The sequence below is a fragment of the Danio rerio genome, chromosome 5, assembly GCF_052040795.2.
Source record: "Danio rerio strain M-AB ecotype USA chromosome 5, GRCz13ab, whole genome shotgun sequence".
NCBI lineage: Eukaryota > Metazoa > Chordata > Actinopteri > Cypriniformes > Danionidae > Danio > Danio rerio.
The window spans coordinates 70,726,969-70,742,425 of record NC_141025.1 but is presented as its reverse complement, the minus strand read 5'-3'; the positions used below and the strand labels follow the sequence as shown (position 1 = coordinate 70,742,425).

The 15,457-nt window shown below is 34.0% G+C and overlaps 1 protein-coding gene across 6 annotated transcripts in view; it reads left to right on the top strand.

Moving 5' to 3' along the window:
• The window catches only part of cntrl (centriolin), a 60,441-nt gene that overhangs the window by 1,656 nt on the left and 43,328 nt on the right, over positions 1-15,457 (top strand). For 3 of the 6 annotated variants that reach the window (XR_015491914.1, XM_087254303.1, XM_087254302.1), the window contains exons 2-10: positions 346-476; positions 574-704; positions 1,009-1,150; positions 2,479-2,665; positions 2,744-2,937; positions 5,810-5,929; positions 7,854-8,043; positions 8,280-8,389; positions 10,734-10,928. Coding sequence is in view for 3 of the 6 variants with exons in the window: in XM_087254303.1 (XP_087110429.1) it covers positions 346-476; positions 574-704; positions 1,009-1,150; positions 2,479-2,665; positions 2,744-2,937; positions 5,810-5,929; positions 7,854-8,043; positions 8,280-8,389; positions 10,734-10,928 (1,400 nt within the window). In the remaining 3 variants the exon portion in view is untranslated. Of the gene's footprint in view, positions 1-345; positions 477-573; positions 705-1,008; positions 1,151-2,478; positions 2,666-2,743; positions 2,938-4,287; positions 4,327-5,809; positions 5,930-7,853; positions 8,044-8,279; positions 8,390-10,733; positions 10,929-13,380; positions 13,525-15,457 lie in introns of those variants that run through there. The other 3 variants (XR_015491915.1, XM_087254304.1, XM_087254301.1) reach the window with 2 other exon arrangements.

The following is a 15,457-nucleotide window of genomic DNA, read 5'->3' as shown; positions in this document are numbered from 1 at the left end:
ATTTATTATGATTTTCCCTAGTTTTAAACAAATGCCCTAATTAACGTAATGATGTCAAAAAATTGCGTCTACATGAGTCAACCATACTGCTTGGTGTATAATGAACAACCAGAAGTGTGAGATGAATTATTAACTCACATATGAATGATGTGCTCTGTGAATAAAAGTTGAATTTGTGAATTTTGTGAACAAAATATTTGTTTAATTTACCATCTTACTAAAATTTTTACATGTTACGAAATGTCACGTCTAAAAGTTATATTTATTTTTCTTTTAGAATATTGTTAAACACAATGGACATGAAAACATAGTTGTGCATATTCATTTACACACTTCTACTCACAGACAAAAGGCAATATAAGGGAACCAGATACATCACAGAAGATCTGATCAGGAGAGTGACTAAATGCGAAAATGTAGTTCTTGTGCGGACCCTGGATCTGTCTATGGCAATGGGGAGCAACCATCAATTTAGGGTAAGGTTTAGACATTATCTTGTTAATGCTTCATGAGGGTGATAAAGTTTACATTTAATTGTATTTTGCATTAATTTATATTGTACTGTGTTTTCAGTATATAGAAAATTTGGATAAGTGTGATCGCCTGCAGGTCCTCAACCTCAGCAACAACAGGATTGAGAGAATTGAGAAACTAGAGAAACTGTGTCAGTTACGGGAGCTTCACCTTTCCAGAAACAGAATACAGTAAGAAAACTTGAATAAAATGTGCTATAGTCCAGTGTTTCTCGACCTTGTTCCTGGAGGACCACCTCATTTGTCTGTCACATGCATTACAGGTCTTTCAGTCTCTTATAATAAGCTGATGATCTGAATTAGGTGTGTTTGGCTAATTTGACATAGAAAAAAATGTGCAGAGCTGGTGGTCCTCCAAGAACGTGGTTGAGAAACACTGCTCTAGTCGAAAAGATTGACTTTTTCATTGTGTTGAAAAAGAATAGATGCTATCAAGTTTTAACTTTAAAAATATTTGTATTTCATTCATCTGCAGTAAAATTGAAGGTCTGGAACACATGACAAAACTTCAGGTTCTGAATTTAGCATTCAACAACATTGAAGATCTCCCAGTTTGGTTTGGAAAGAAGCTCAGATCCCTTCAGACCGTCAATCTACAGAGCAACAATATATCCTCAGTGGGTACAATTCAGCAATGGTTTTGTATTTGTTTATCGTTTAATTAAGACAGCTAATCAACAAAGAAGTCTTTAATTGTGGAAAAAAAATCACCTTCATATTTTTTCAAACCTGTAGAACATTTTTAAAATTGTATATTTTCAATATAGTTTCAGCATTTTTATTCATACAATGATACTATCTACTTACCAACATTTTCAAAATATATTTTTAATTTGTGTTTAAAAAAAAAAGAAAGTCACTGGATTGGAACTACACGAGTTTGAGTAAAAGAGAATCTATTTGTTAGCTATTCACTTAAGAGAACACTCCACTTTTTTGAAAATTCTTTCATTTTACAACTCCCATTAAGTTAAACAGTTGCATTTAACCGTTTTTTGAATCCATTCAGCCAATCTCAGGGTCTGGCAGGAGCACTTTTAGCTTAGCTTAGCATAAATAATTGAAACACATTAGACCAAGAGCATCTTGCTCAAAAAAAGAGTTTCTATAATTTTCCTATTTAAAATTTGACTATTTTGTTGGTACATTGTGTAAGACCGACAGAAAATGAAAAGTTGCTATATACTAGACTGATATGGATAAGAACTATACTCTCAGGTGTAATAATTAAGGAACTTGGCTGCCCTACCATGGCTGCAGCAGGTGCATTGTTATTACACATATTCCAACTATGTGTAGGGCTTATTTTTGGTTGTTGCTAGAAGGGATACAGCTGAAATTTAATAAGAATTATTTTTATTATTTATTAAATTGCCATTAAATTATATTTTATTAATGTATACGCCTACCTCAACCCTAAACCTACTCCTCATAGTAATGTAAACTAAAATTATTATTTTATATAATTGTTTTCAATATAGCACAAATTATGCTTTACTGATGTACACATGTCTAACTAGCCACAGCTGTATCTCTTCTAGAGTTTACTCTTGGTGCTGGGGACAGTTTTGGCATTTTTAATATCATTGCACCTGCTGCAGTCATGGTATGGTAACAAAGTTAGTTTATTTTTATGCTATAATGAGAGTATAGTCAAGCCATATCAACCTAGAAAATAGCAACTTCTCAGTTTTGTCGGTCTTAGTACATAATGTAACTACACAAGAGTCAACCTTTAAATAGAAAAATGATCTAAACTCTTTTGTCATATTTGAGTGAGATGCTAAAGGATCTAATCCGATTCAATAATCTATGCTAAGCCAAGCTAAAAATGCTCCTGCTAGACCTGGAGATTGTCTGAATGGATTAAAAAAATAATAAAACTCAAATGTCACATGTATAAAAGTAAATGACTGCATTTGATTGTTTATGCACTTACATTTAGCTTCATGAGCTGGCTAAACTGAAGCCGCTGAACAACTTGACGTGTCTAACATTAGCCGAAAACCCAATCTCCAGTCTGGCCCATTATCACCTCTTCCTAATCTTCAAACTGAGGTCACTGGAAATATTAGATGGACAAAAAATCAGTCCACAAGAAAGAGACCAGGCACATCAACGCTTTCACATGGGTAAACCATATCTCATCTTCTACTGTTTTTTACAGTATGCGCTAGCATAATCTGAGCCCTGTTCTGCTGTCTTTACAGAGGAAGTGGAGCATTTGGAGCAAGAGCTAGAGTTGAGAGCCGAGGAGATAGATCGGCTTCAGAGAGAGAGAACCATAGCACTGGAACAACTGGAACAGCAGGAAACAGTCAACCAAAACCTGATGCAGCAGAATCAGGATCAACAGCACAGCCATGAGGAGCTCAAGAGAGAACTGGACACCAAGTCTGAACTGGTGGGTCATGTCATCCGCTCCAGTGTCAAGGAGTTGGCCATTTTGACCTCAAACACAACTGTAATAGCTTATGAATAACAATGTTTTTTATTTTATTTTAAGAGCATTTCCTTGTGAAGTAAATTCTAAAGTCACAAAAAGTCCAACTCAAATATAATAATTTAAATCAAAATACATTTTTTATGTGCTTGTCAGTTTTTGACCAATTTTGCCCCAATAACATGTATTTATTCAGACAAGTAATAGTAATACGCTTTATCTTTTTGCATCTGTAATTTTTTTTTATTAGAATACATACATTTAATATAAGCTGTCTTTTTATTTGGGATTTCCCCATGCACTGATTGAGAAATCTTAATGTCAGAAGCATAAAACATAACATACATCATTCCACACTGATTGATGTAAAACAATCCTATTATAAATATATTTTTGAATATTTTTTGATCTATAAAGAAAAATATCTCCAAAATCCCCTCTGTAGGATCTGTTTGCTCTAATATGTTTAGAATATAAAATAATAACAAGAAGAACGGTACGGTGGCTCATTGCTTAGCACTGTCGCCTCAAAGCAAGAAGGTCAATGGTTCGAGTCCCAGTTGGCATTTCTGTGTGGAGTTTGCATGTTTTCCCTGTGTTGGAGTGGGGTTTCCTCCACAGTCCAAAGACGTGCTCTAAGTGAATTGAATAAATTAAACTGGCCGTAGTGTGTGTGTGTGTGTGTGTGTGTGTGTGTGTGTGTGTGTGTGTGTGTGTGTGTGTGTGTGTGTGTGTGTGTGTGAATGAGTGTGTATGGATGTTTCCCAGTACTGGGTTGCGGCAGGAAGGGCATCCACTGTGTAAAACATATGCTGGAATAGTTGGCGGTTCATTCCGCTGTGGCGGAAATAGAGACTAAGCCAAAGGAAAATGAATGAATGAATGAATGAATAAATAACAAAAATCTTAAACCTGGTTTCGTTGAATAATTCTTTTTTTTTATTCTTTATCTGAATGAGACACAAATTAGTGTGTATTTAAGTAGATAATGCCTCATTTGCATATTTAAATGTGTCATTCCATAAAGCATCACATGCAAAAATTTATTAACTAAAATATTTGGCTGTGGTGTTTTGCTTATATATTTTTCCTTCTATTGTTTTGCAATGTATCACACTTCATATTGCTCCAAAGAGATACAATTATTCTGTTAATTCCTCTCAGAAATGTTCCACCTCTAATGCATTATAATATTAATTAAGAATAAGTGTTTGTTTATACAAAATTATGTCACAAACTGGAAGGGAAAAAGGGTTGTGAATTCTGTTTCATGCTGCCTTTAATCCTTAACTTTCCGATATCTGCTTCTAGATCTGTTTTCAAATATCTTCTCTTCCTCTTATAGTGAAAGTATGTACTTTTTTCATTATTTTTTCATAGTTTTTTTCCCCTTTACTTTCTATTTCTAGCAAATTTCCTGTTCAGCTCTCTCTTCTTACCCCACACTTTTGTCGTCTGTTCTAAAGGTACTTTGTGAATGGTGTTAAGTAATGTTTTTGTTTGAGGATGTGTTTGTTACCTCATTCACCAATTTTATTTGGAAATAGACTCATTTTACAAGTTTATTTTAATCCATTCTGTGCCTGAAAATAGTCCTCAGCTAGGTAATTAGGTAACAGCTCTGTGTAATATCATTGTGCCTGCTTCAGCCATAGTACAGCAGTAAAGTTCCTTGATTATTACGCCAGAATGAGAGTATAGTTCCTAGCCATTTCTGCCAAGAAAATAGCAACTTTTCATTTTCCATCAGTCTTAGTACACAATGTTACTATAGAAGAGTCAAGCTTTAAACAGGAAAATTATCTAAACTCTTTTTTTAAATGTTATCTTTTGAGATGCTAATGGTCTAATCCAATTCAATTATTTATGCTAAGCTAAGCTAAAAGGTCTCCTGCCAGACCTGGAGATCGGCTGAATGGATGTAAAACTCAACTGTTGACATCTAGAGGACATGATGGGATCCAAAATTATTTATCATATTCTTAAAATAAGCTAAATTATTCTAATTTCAAAATAAAAGTTGAGTGTTCTTTTAGCTAAACAGAATTTCTTGAAAACCTGGCATTTGAATAAATCTGTTTGAAAAGGTAAATTACTCTGCACTGGCTCAATGTTTTTTCTCTTTTGGTTGCCTGGTTCTTGGGTTCCTGTTCTCTTCTTGCTGCATGTCTTTTACTGTCTTTTGTCTTTATTCTTGCTTTAATATCAGCCTCCACATCACACTCCTCTGCTGGATTCTCTGTGTCAGGTATTCACATGTGCTCTATCCATCATTGTATAATGCCAACATTATGTTCTCCTGTCCTCTCAGGTGATCGCTTTTGAGAGCCATGTTGTTGGTATGGCATTGCTATGTTCTTAGCATGTTAATGCATGTGTGAATTTTAATGGTAATCTTAAATGATCATTAGTCACTCTGTGTATTCATGAGTTTTGTGGTGTGCAAGCATATTCTTAAAGGGATAGCTCACTTAAAAATGAACATGTATTCACTATTTACTCTCTCAAGTGGTTCCAACCCTTTATGAGTTCTTCTGTTGAACACAAAAGATAGAAATTCTGAAGAAAGCTGAAAACCTTAACCATTGATTTTCATTGTAGAAATTATGGAAGTGGAAGTTAATGGTTACAGGTTTTTAGCTTTCTTTGAAAATGATTTATTTTGTGTTCAACAGAATAAAGAATGTTAATCTGAATTGTCAGTTTTAGGTTGAATTATCCCTTTAAAATCCAACGTCATCCTGAGCTGAAAAGGTTTGCAGTGAAGTGTGGCTGGTGTGTTTTGTTTTAAGGTGGAATGTTCTGTTTAAACAAACTTTTTATCATTATACAGCTGAAGCAGAAAACTGTGGAATTGACCCAGGCCTGTCAGAAACACTATGAGCTCGAGCAGGAGTTGGCCTTTCACAAAATAGATGTCAAGTTTGAACCTCTTCCTTTTTATCCAGACCCTGTAAGTATTTGCTTTGTTTGGGTTTTATAGTAAGTACATGTTCATTTTGGGGTGTGAAATTAATTTAGCTGGCCTCTTAAACCATTTCCAGGTTGGAATTAATCCCTTTTTTTAATGAAGACTGCATTTATTTGATCCTAAATACAGTAAAAAAAACAGTAATATTGTGGAATTTAAAATAATTATTCTGTATTTGAATTTATTTAAAAGTTAATATTAAATTCATATTAATATATCAGCCAGTATTTTGTCACATAATCTGAAAGTCATTCTAATATGCTTATTTTGTTGCCTAAGAAATATTTGTATTACTAAATGTTGAAAAAAGTTTAATATGTTTAATATTTCTGTTTGATATTTTAAAATATTAAAATATCATTCACAGTGTGGATGTATGTATAAGTGTGTATATGTGTATATATAGATAGATAGATAGATAGATAGATAGATAGATAGATAGATAGATAGATAGATAGATAGATAGATAGATAGATAGATAGATAGATAGATAGATAGATAGATAGATAGATAGATAGATAGATAGATAGATAGATAGATAGATAGATAGATAGATAGATAGATATTTAGATATATACACACACACACACACACACACACACACACTGCCTGCCGATCCCAGTTGTTAGAGCAACAAATAATTCATTACATTACATTACAAACCACAGGAAAGGGCAAATTCTTCTGCAGGATAGCGCTCATTCTCATACTTCAGCCCCCACATCAAAGTTTCTGTCAAGGTGCTCCGGGATTGGTCAGCCTAGTCACCAGACATGAACATTATTGAGCATGTTTGAGGAGACATTGAAGATAAAACCAAAGAATCTTGATGAACTCTGGGAGTCCTGCAAGAACGCTTTCTTTGCCATTCCAGATGACTATATTAATAAGTTATTTGAGTCATTGCAGAGATGTATGGATGCAGTCGTCTAAGCTCATGGGAGTCAGACACAATATTCATTCTTTTTCTTCTGCACCATGACTTTATATTCTATATTGTACATTATTTCTGTTAAGTGACAAGACTAAGTGACAAGAAGCAAAGTCAGACCTTACCGTCCTAATTAAACGCTTAAAAATCAAGGAATGATCTTATTTTATTTTGGTAAGATAAGTGTAATCTAGAGACCTTTGCCTTTCATATAAGCCACTAAAATTAAAGTTATTTAATGTTTTGTTATATTTTAATCCTTTATATTTATATCCTATATCTATTCTTATTATTATAAAATTATAATAATATATATATATATATATATATATATATATATATATATATATATATATATATATATATTATAATATATAATATATATATATATATATATATATTATATTAAGCTAAATATATATATTTTATATATATATATATATATATATATATATATATATATATATATATATATAATATGTATTACAAAACATATATATATATATATATATATATATATATATATATATATATATATATATATATATATATATATATATATATATATATAAGCAGTTAATCAAGGTGTTCCGAGATGGTGTCACACTTGTTCTAAAAGCTATAGTAAAATACATAAAAATACATAGCTTTTGTGTCTTATATATTTTTCATTAAGAGGAAATACATTTTAAAAATATCGTAAACTTGACTGCCTGCTTTACTTCAAATTTAATAATATGATTTTGTTTTTTTTACCATTGAGAGTTTATAACAGTGTGTTGCATTCTAATAATTGTGGCATTTTATACAGTGGTGCTGTAATGATCAAATTCTGCAGCACAATTACCTTTAGTTCAGTTTTAATAAAATGTATATTAAACAGTATGTACTATTTAGTGCTGATTTGTGTATGATAATATGACTCATGAATCAAATGATTCATTTTAATAGACGACATTCTCTTGTGTTGTTCAGGAGGTGGAGGTAGACAACCTAATAAGTGAGAGTCCCTACATTGGAAAATCTCGTCAGAAAAGAAACATCAAATTACCATCAGAGACTGAGAAGACTGGCACACAAGGCCAGCAGAGGCATCCGCCAGCCTCAGACCTGACAGAGACCGATAGCCCAGGAGATTACATGTCCAGACATGCCCAGCTCGCAGGTATAGAGGTTTAAAGGGCACCTGGAGTTTTATTTATTTATTCTCACCAGCATTGCTGCTCAAGTTTGGAACTAAGTTGGGTATAACGACCTTGCATTTGCATACTGTGTACATAACAAAATATCATCCTCCTGTACTTTAGAAGTGCACCAAATATTAATGACAAAGTAATTTCATAGTTTGTACTGTGGCCTCACAAAAAATTTTTGTTGCCTGTATTTTGGTTTTACTTTCAGCTGAAATGAAATTACAGCAGTTACATAAAGAAATTGAGGCAAGAGAGCAGCAGATCCTCACAGCCAGTGAAGAGCTTCGGCAGCTAGAGGATGCAGTTTCCCAGAGACGGGTGAGATGTTGCTTTTTAAAACACCTTTTTGTTTATTTATAGTGGCCATCAACTGAGAATTTCATTTGATCTTTTGACATAGAGATTAGAAGTTTTTATTGTCCACACATGTAGAAATTTGTCTTTGGCATCACAAAATGTTACTAAACATCACCAAACATCACAAATACCAAACACAACCACTAAGCACAAACACAAAGTTGCCACACCATGGATTACCAACACACAACCCAACATAAAACCACAAACAGATTCACAGTCACAGCATAACATTTTGGGCCCTATCATACACTCGGCGCAGTGTGGCGCAAGACGCGGCGCAATAGTCTTTTGGTAGTTTCAGCTTGGCGCAAGAGTCATTTTGAGGCGTTGCGCTGCACTGTTTAAATAGCAAATGCATTAGCGCTCATTTGTGCGCCCATAGGCGTTCTGGTCTAAAAAGGAAGGCGTTCTGAGGCGGACCGCTGGCGCGTCGCTATTTTGAGAAACTATAATAGACTTTTCATTAGACCAAAACAAACCCGGTCTAAACTCCGGCGCAGAGTTGCGCCTCGCTTACACACTTCTTAATACGCACAAGAGAGCAATAGGCAAATATCTTCACATATGAAAAAAATTAAATATTAAGGATATATATAGGATATAATAAGAATAGATATAGGATATAAATATAAAGGATTAAAATATTACAAAACATATTATTTTCTAGCCTACATGACTATGAAAAATCACTGCTTTTATGTCTTCTTCATCTCAGGAGGCTTTTTCAGTTCATTCATAACAATTTGCTTCTGTATAATGTTATTATTATTAGCAGTATTATTTATTATATCCATATTTATATTTGTTTTATTAAAAACAAGCTTAGATTTGCCCACCTGTCAGGTTTTAGAGCATATGGGGCATGGCAGGTGTATTTGGAAATAACTCAGTATTTTGACCACACTAGGTCATTATTGTTCATTTATTCGTTTGCTAGAAATTAGAACTGAATTTAGAAATAGTTTTGAAACAAATTTTTGCGCTTAACAAACGAAATTAATTATTTATAGGCTAATTGATGTCTGTGCATAAAGGTTTCCCTATCCAAGAGCGAATGTGAAAATAGTTCCATTATTTCTCATTCTCACGCAGTAGATGCTCTGTTTAACAGTTTTCTGTTAAAAAAAACTGTTAACTGTTCACTGTTTGCTTGTGAAATTCTCATTTTTTCCACTTAGACTTACTTTGCGTCCTGTAAATAGCGAATGCGCTCTTGGCGCGACGCAGCTGGGTCTTAAAGGGAATGGGAGATGAGAGTCTAATTGGTTTATTCTCAAAACACACCTATAACTCATTAAGAACATAAACTCAACCCTTTTAGACCATGTGCCTTTGCGCAAAGCGCATTTTTTGCGATCTGCGCATGGACCGTCAAAATAGAGCCCATAAACTACTTCATTTGTCAATACATCATTTGTTTAATATAATAATAGCAGACGGTATAAAAGATTTCTTAAAAATATTTGTTTTTGCTGTGGGTACTCTGTATAGTCTACCAGAAGAAAGCTGTTCAAATTCATAATGAAGAGGGTGAGTGGAGTCCTGAACTATCTGTGAGGCTTTCCGTCTATATAAGAGGATATTGTTTTATAAAGACCACTTGAAAGGTGTTGTTTTTTACACAAGTTCTTTTTAGATTTTTTGAAATAGGTTTTTTTTTTATTATTGACAGTACAGTAACTAATTCCCCAATTTCTTTTTAGCTGAAAATTTTTTTTTTCAACACATATCTAAACATTCATTTATTTTCTTTTCGGCTTAGTCCCTTTATTAATCTGGGGTTGCCACAACGGAATGAACCACCAACTTATTCAGCACGTTTTAAACAGCGGATAGCCTTCCAATTGCAACCCATCACTGGGAAACATCCATACACACTCATTCACACACATACACTATGGTCAATATAGCTTACCCAATTCACCCATACCACGTCTTTGGACTTGTGGGGGAAACCAGAGCACCCGGAGGACACCCACATGAACACGAGTAGAACATGCAAACTCCACACAGAAATGCCAACTGACCCAGCCGAGGCTCGAACCAATGACCTTCTTGCTGTATAACAGTGGGTTTTTTTGTAGACAATCAGAAAACAATATTGTTTAAAATGCCTTACAATATTGACATTAAAATGGTTTTAAAAAAAGCTGCTTTTGTTCTAACTGAAATAAAACAAATAAGACTTTCTCCAGAAGAAAAATATTGAAGGAAAAATACTCTGTTAAACATAATTTGGGAAGTATTTGAAAAGGGAAGAAAAAAATCGCAGAAGGGCTAATAATTTTGACTTCGACTGTAGATCAGTGAGGCTGAGAAGGAGCAGCTCAGACAGGAGCTTCAGAGGAGGATACAGAATCTTGGAGAGCTGAGAGGAGAGATGGAGGCTGTGGAGAAACAGCTGGACAGGCTGAATGCTGAGAGGAATCAAGCTCAGGATGAAATGGAGCAGCTGCAGAATCTGCTGCACAGCCTGGATCCCAGTGACCCCAAACATGTCAGTAACACATGCCTCAACACCCTTATGATCTAAAAAAATGAGCTACAAGAATCTGTCCATTACAGTGACTTTATTTTGGGTGAATAGTGTTGTTGTGATGACGCGATTTAGACTGCCAACATTTATTACTGTAATTCACAGCCTCTTGTGGTTGATTGGTTTCATAAATAAATAAATGAATACACCTAGTATTCAATGCCTTTTCAGATTAACAATGGTAAATACAGATTTTTGGTTTAATTATGCATTTAATTAGGTATAGGTAGGACCACACGGAACCCGTGCACAAAAATCTACAGATTTTTAACTTATCATGGAGTATTTATTTACTTGTGTGTAAATTTATATTTATTCCATTTTTAAATTAATGTCAGGTATATTATTGACAAATATGAAAATGTTCATAAGATTTATCTACAATACAGTGTGTAAAGTAATATTTCCTGTCTTTAAGTAGATTTAATATATAAGAAACTTGCTTTGTTTACCAATTTAGTGAATCTAATTGGATTAGCATTGTAAACATTATATAAAAGTTTAAAGGGTATTATTATTTTATTTCATATACTCATATTCATATTTTTAGTTATGATAGTGCCAAAATCATTCCACAATAATTCGCAGATTTTTCGCAAAATTCTGCGCAGAAATAGCAAAAAATGTCCGCAGATTCTGTCTGGCCCTAGCTATAGGTCAACACAGTGTTTTACATTCTGGTGCAATCTTTCATTTGATAGTTAAATACATCAGATACAAAAGTTTTAAGGCAGAATACATTTATTATGATCTTATGAATTATACTTTTCTTCAAGCATGCATTATATTGATTAAATGTGAGATTACTAGATATTTTTACTTTTTAATAATAAAACATTTGTCCTTTAAATACATTTTTACATTAATACTCCTTTTACTTTATTAATCAAATGTAATTTTTCTTTTAAAAAAATCCTATACGGTTGAAGTCAGAATTATTAGCCCCCCTGTTTATTTTTCCCCCAATTTCTGCTTAACAGGGAGAGAAGATTTTTTTCAACACATTTGATAACTTATTTCTAATAACTGATTTATTTTATCTTTTCCATGAAGACAGTTAATAATATTTGTCTAGATATTTTTCAAAACACTTCAATACAGCTTGAAGTAACATTTAAAGGCTTAACTAGGTTAATTTGGTTAACTAGGTAGGTTGGGGTAATTAGGCAAGTTATTGCATAATGGTGCTTTATTTAGTACACTTTCGAGAAAAATATATAGCTTAAATGGGCTAATAATTTTGTCCTTAAAATGTTTTTAAAAAAAATTAAAAACTGCTTTTATTCCAGCCGAAATAAAACAAATGAGACTTTCTTTAGAAGAAAAAAACATTATCAGATATACTGTGAAAATTTCCTTGCTCTGTTAAACATAATTTGGGAAATATTTAAAATTCAAAGGGGGGTGGGGTTTGGATGGGGGGCCTAATAATTCTGACTTCAACTGTATAAATATGTGAAAGTCTACATTAATGTTTTATGTAATTGCTGCTTTTATTCTTATTTAAAATCTGCATTTAAGTCTATCATATTGAGAATGAATTTAGCTGACACTTTTATGGTTATCAGGATTTACTGTAGTATTTTTACAGTTCTATTTCTATTGGAAATACTAATATGTGAAGTGTAGGCTTTTTATGGATCCCAGACAATTATTTCAAAACAGAAATCAACTCATTTATAAGCTATTTTACCCTGATATGTAAACTCTGATGAATAAATAGTGGATTAAATAGTTAATGCTCTGTTTACACATTCTGAAGTGTTAAAAATGAAGGCAACATCTAGCAGAAATAATGTTTACAAGTTTCTACAATGCAAATGTTGGTGTTACTGTTTACACCCATGTGTGATCACACTAAGAGGGTTGTGCTATATCTTCAACGACACCTTCAAAATATTTTCATTTAAAGTCTGTTATATTCTAATAATCAAATCAGCCTTTAGGCAAATCATATTTGAAGTCCTCTGTCTGTTTATGTTATAAAACAGATATAAAACAGCAAGTCTTCCTGTTTTCTGTTAAAGAAATGATCACAGCAAAATATCACTGATGTGTTGTTTTTATACTTCCCTAACAACTAAGTTGAGCTTCCCTAAGGAATTAATCATTGCCAACCCATGATGCTCAGCAACAAGTAACAGGCATATAAAATAAGGCGCCTGTCTCTTTAAGAAAGAAGAGAGCACTTCTGTCCTGGGGGAAATCTGTTGATGCTGTGGGTGGAGCCGAAGAGGTTCCTTACTCCCACTCAGCCCGAGTTGTTCAATCTGATTGGCTGAAGCCAGAAGTTTCCTGTGTTGATTCAAAGGGAGCAAAGCGAAGGGTGGACAGAGTGCATTGAAAGAGGAGGAGGGGAGAATGAGGAGGGGGCTACTTGTGATGATAGTTGGACTTCATGAACAAAAGCTCTGAAGTTTAGAGTAGCCACGCCGAAAAGAGACAGGAAATGCTCTCCTTCTGTAAAAAGAGCTCCCGTTACTCCTTATGGGGTAACAACAGGAGAAAAATGGATATCTAGAGACAGAACTGAAGAGATGACAGGCGCACCGCTGTAGTAAGTTCCCCAGTGGGGTCTTGGAGGGGCTCATGGAAGGCTGCTGTCATACTGTTGCAGTTTTGGGCTGTTGATGTCGTTTTGTAGAAATCAGTATCAGTTTCTAACAGTAAAAACAGTATTTATTTTTAAAGCTGATTATTTTTTTTGTGATGCGAAAGATGAATGTCGTACATATTCAATGTTTATACCAGGAAATTGCAAAACCATTAGGTCATCAGGGGGTTTGCAGACTTGCATATTATACTTGGCTTTCATTACTTTGGAGAGCTGTTGGTTTGATAATGCACAGCATTAAAACCACTACCGCCCAAACATTTGATAAAATAAAGTACCGTTATTATTTTTTATTTATAAGTAGTTTTCGATTAGTTTTAAAGCAAACTAACCTGAGGCATTGTGTTTAAAATAATGCTTAATGTAGGGGTTAGGGAAACACTTTCCGATAAAGTGTTGGGACAAGGGAAGAGGAAGTGTACGATTAGAGAAGTAATAAATGAAAGAGTTAATGTTCAGAAAAGGAATTAATCAGTTATACAGTGGGTTACAAAAATACTGAACCTGTCACCATTTTTCTCAAAAACATTTCTAAAGGTGCTGTAGACTTGAAACTTTCATCTGATGTCAGTTACAATTAAAGTAACCCACACATAAAAAAATAAAACTAATTCAATTAGAACTGAAGTTTAATGACACAGGGCAAATTATTGAGCACATGAAGAAAGGAACGTATAAAAGGCTTGGAAAGCCCAGACAGCAGCTGAAATCTCTCAATGATTAGAAAGGAACCCTGCCTCTTGTCATTGTGAATTAATATTAGTTTCTTCAGTCGCAACAACTACATTATTAGGATGATGATGAACATCAAATCAGGCTTGAGTTTTCATCAAGACAATGATCCAAAACACAGCAAATGAAACTATCAACTGCTTTCAGAAAAGAAAATAAAGCTGTTGTAATGACTAGCCAATCACCTGACATGAATCCAATAGAAAATAAGAAAAAAAGTAGTATATTTTTGTGTACTAAAGCACTAAAACATCCTCTTACGTCTATATTTGAAATATTGTCATCAGGGTGAAGACTCTGTGTGCCTCAGGTTTTAAAAAACAGGATGGCGTTTTCGTTTATCCCACAAGCAATACGATTTTCAAATAGTAATGAACTATGTTGTCAGCTCTGATGTTTTTTTCTTTTTTTTTTTATTGGATATTTTCTAACTGTGATTTATTATTGACCCTTGTTATGTGTTAAACACCCGACAATGGCAATATTGCAAATCAATTTCCCCATGGGGATTAATAATGTTACCTTACCTGAAAGATCGGAGTTCATAGACGAGACCCACAGAACCATCAAAGATGTTTAGACTCTTAGACTGAGAAAAAAATCACAGCTGAGCAATGCATATGACTCTCCTTACGACTCTGATGCGTTCTCCATACAAGAAGCGTCTTGAAGTTGTCATTACTAAAAAAGTATTTCATGCAAAGTATTAAATACATTTTAGTAGTTCAGAAATCTATCCTTGTGTTGTTCAGTTGTCATTGTTGATTTTTTTTTTCATTTGTGGGTTTGAATTGTTTGGGTTTTTACCAAAAATCTGGCTTACGAGATGATCCCAAGGTGTCCATATCCGGGACCAGGCCGTATCCTAAGCTCAGCAGCAGTTGGTCATGGGGGAGTGGAGAGTATGAGAATGATTACAGTGACGCTCCAGGGAAAGACGAGTCTTCGCTGAGGCCAGCTTCCAGCCTCCACCGTGGTGACTGAAGCTCTGCACAAGACTTTTGGCCAGCGGAGAAATTAAAATGGTCATGCCCAACTGAGTCTGGTTTTCTCAAGGTTTTTTTGGTAAAGTTTTTTTTTCCCTCTCCGCTGTCGCCACTGGCTTGCATGGTTCAGGATCTGAAAAAAATACTCATCGAGGAAT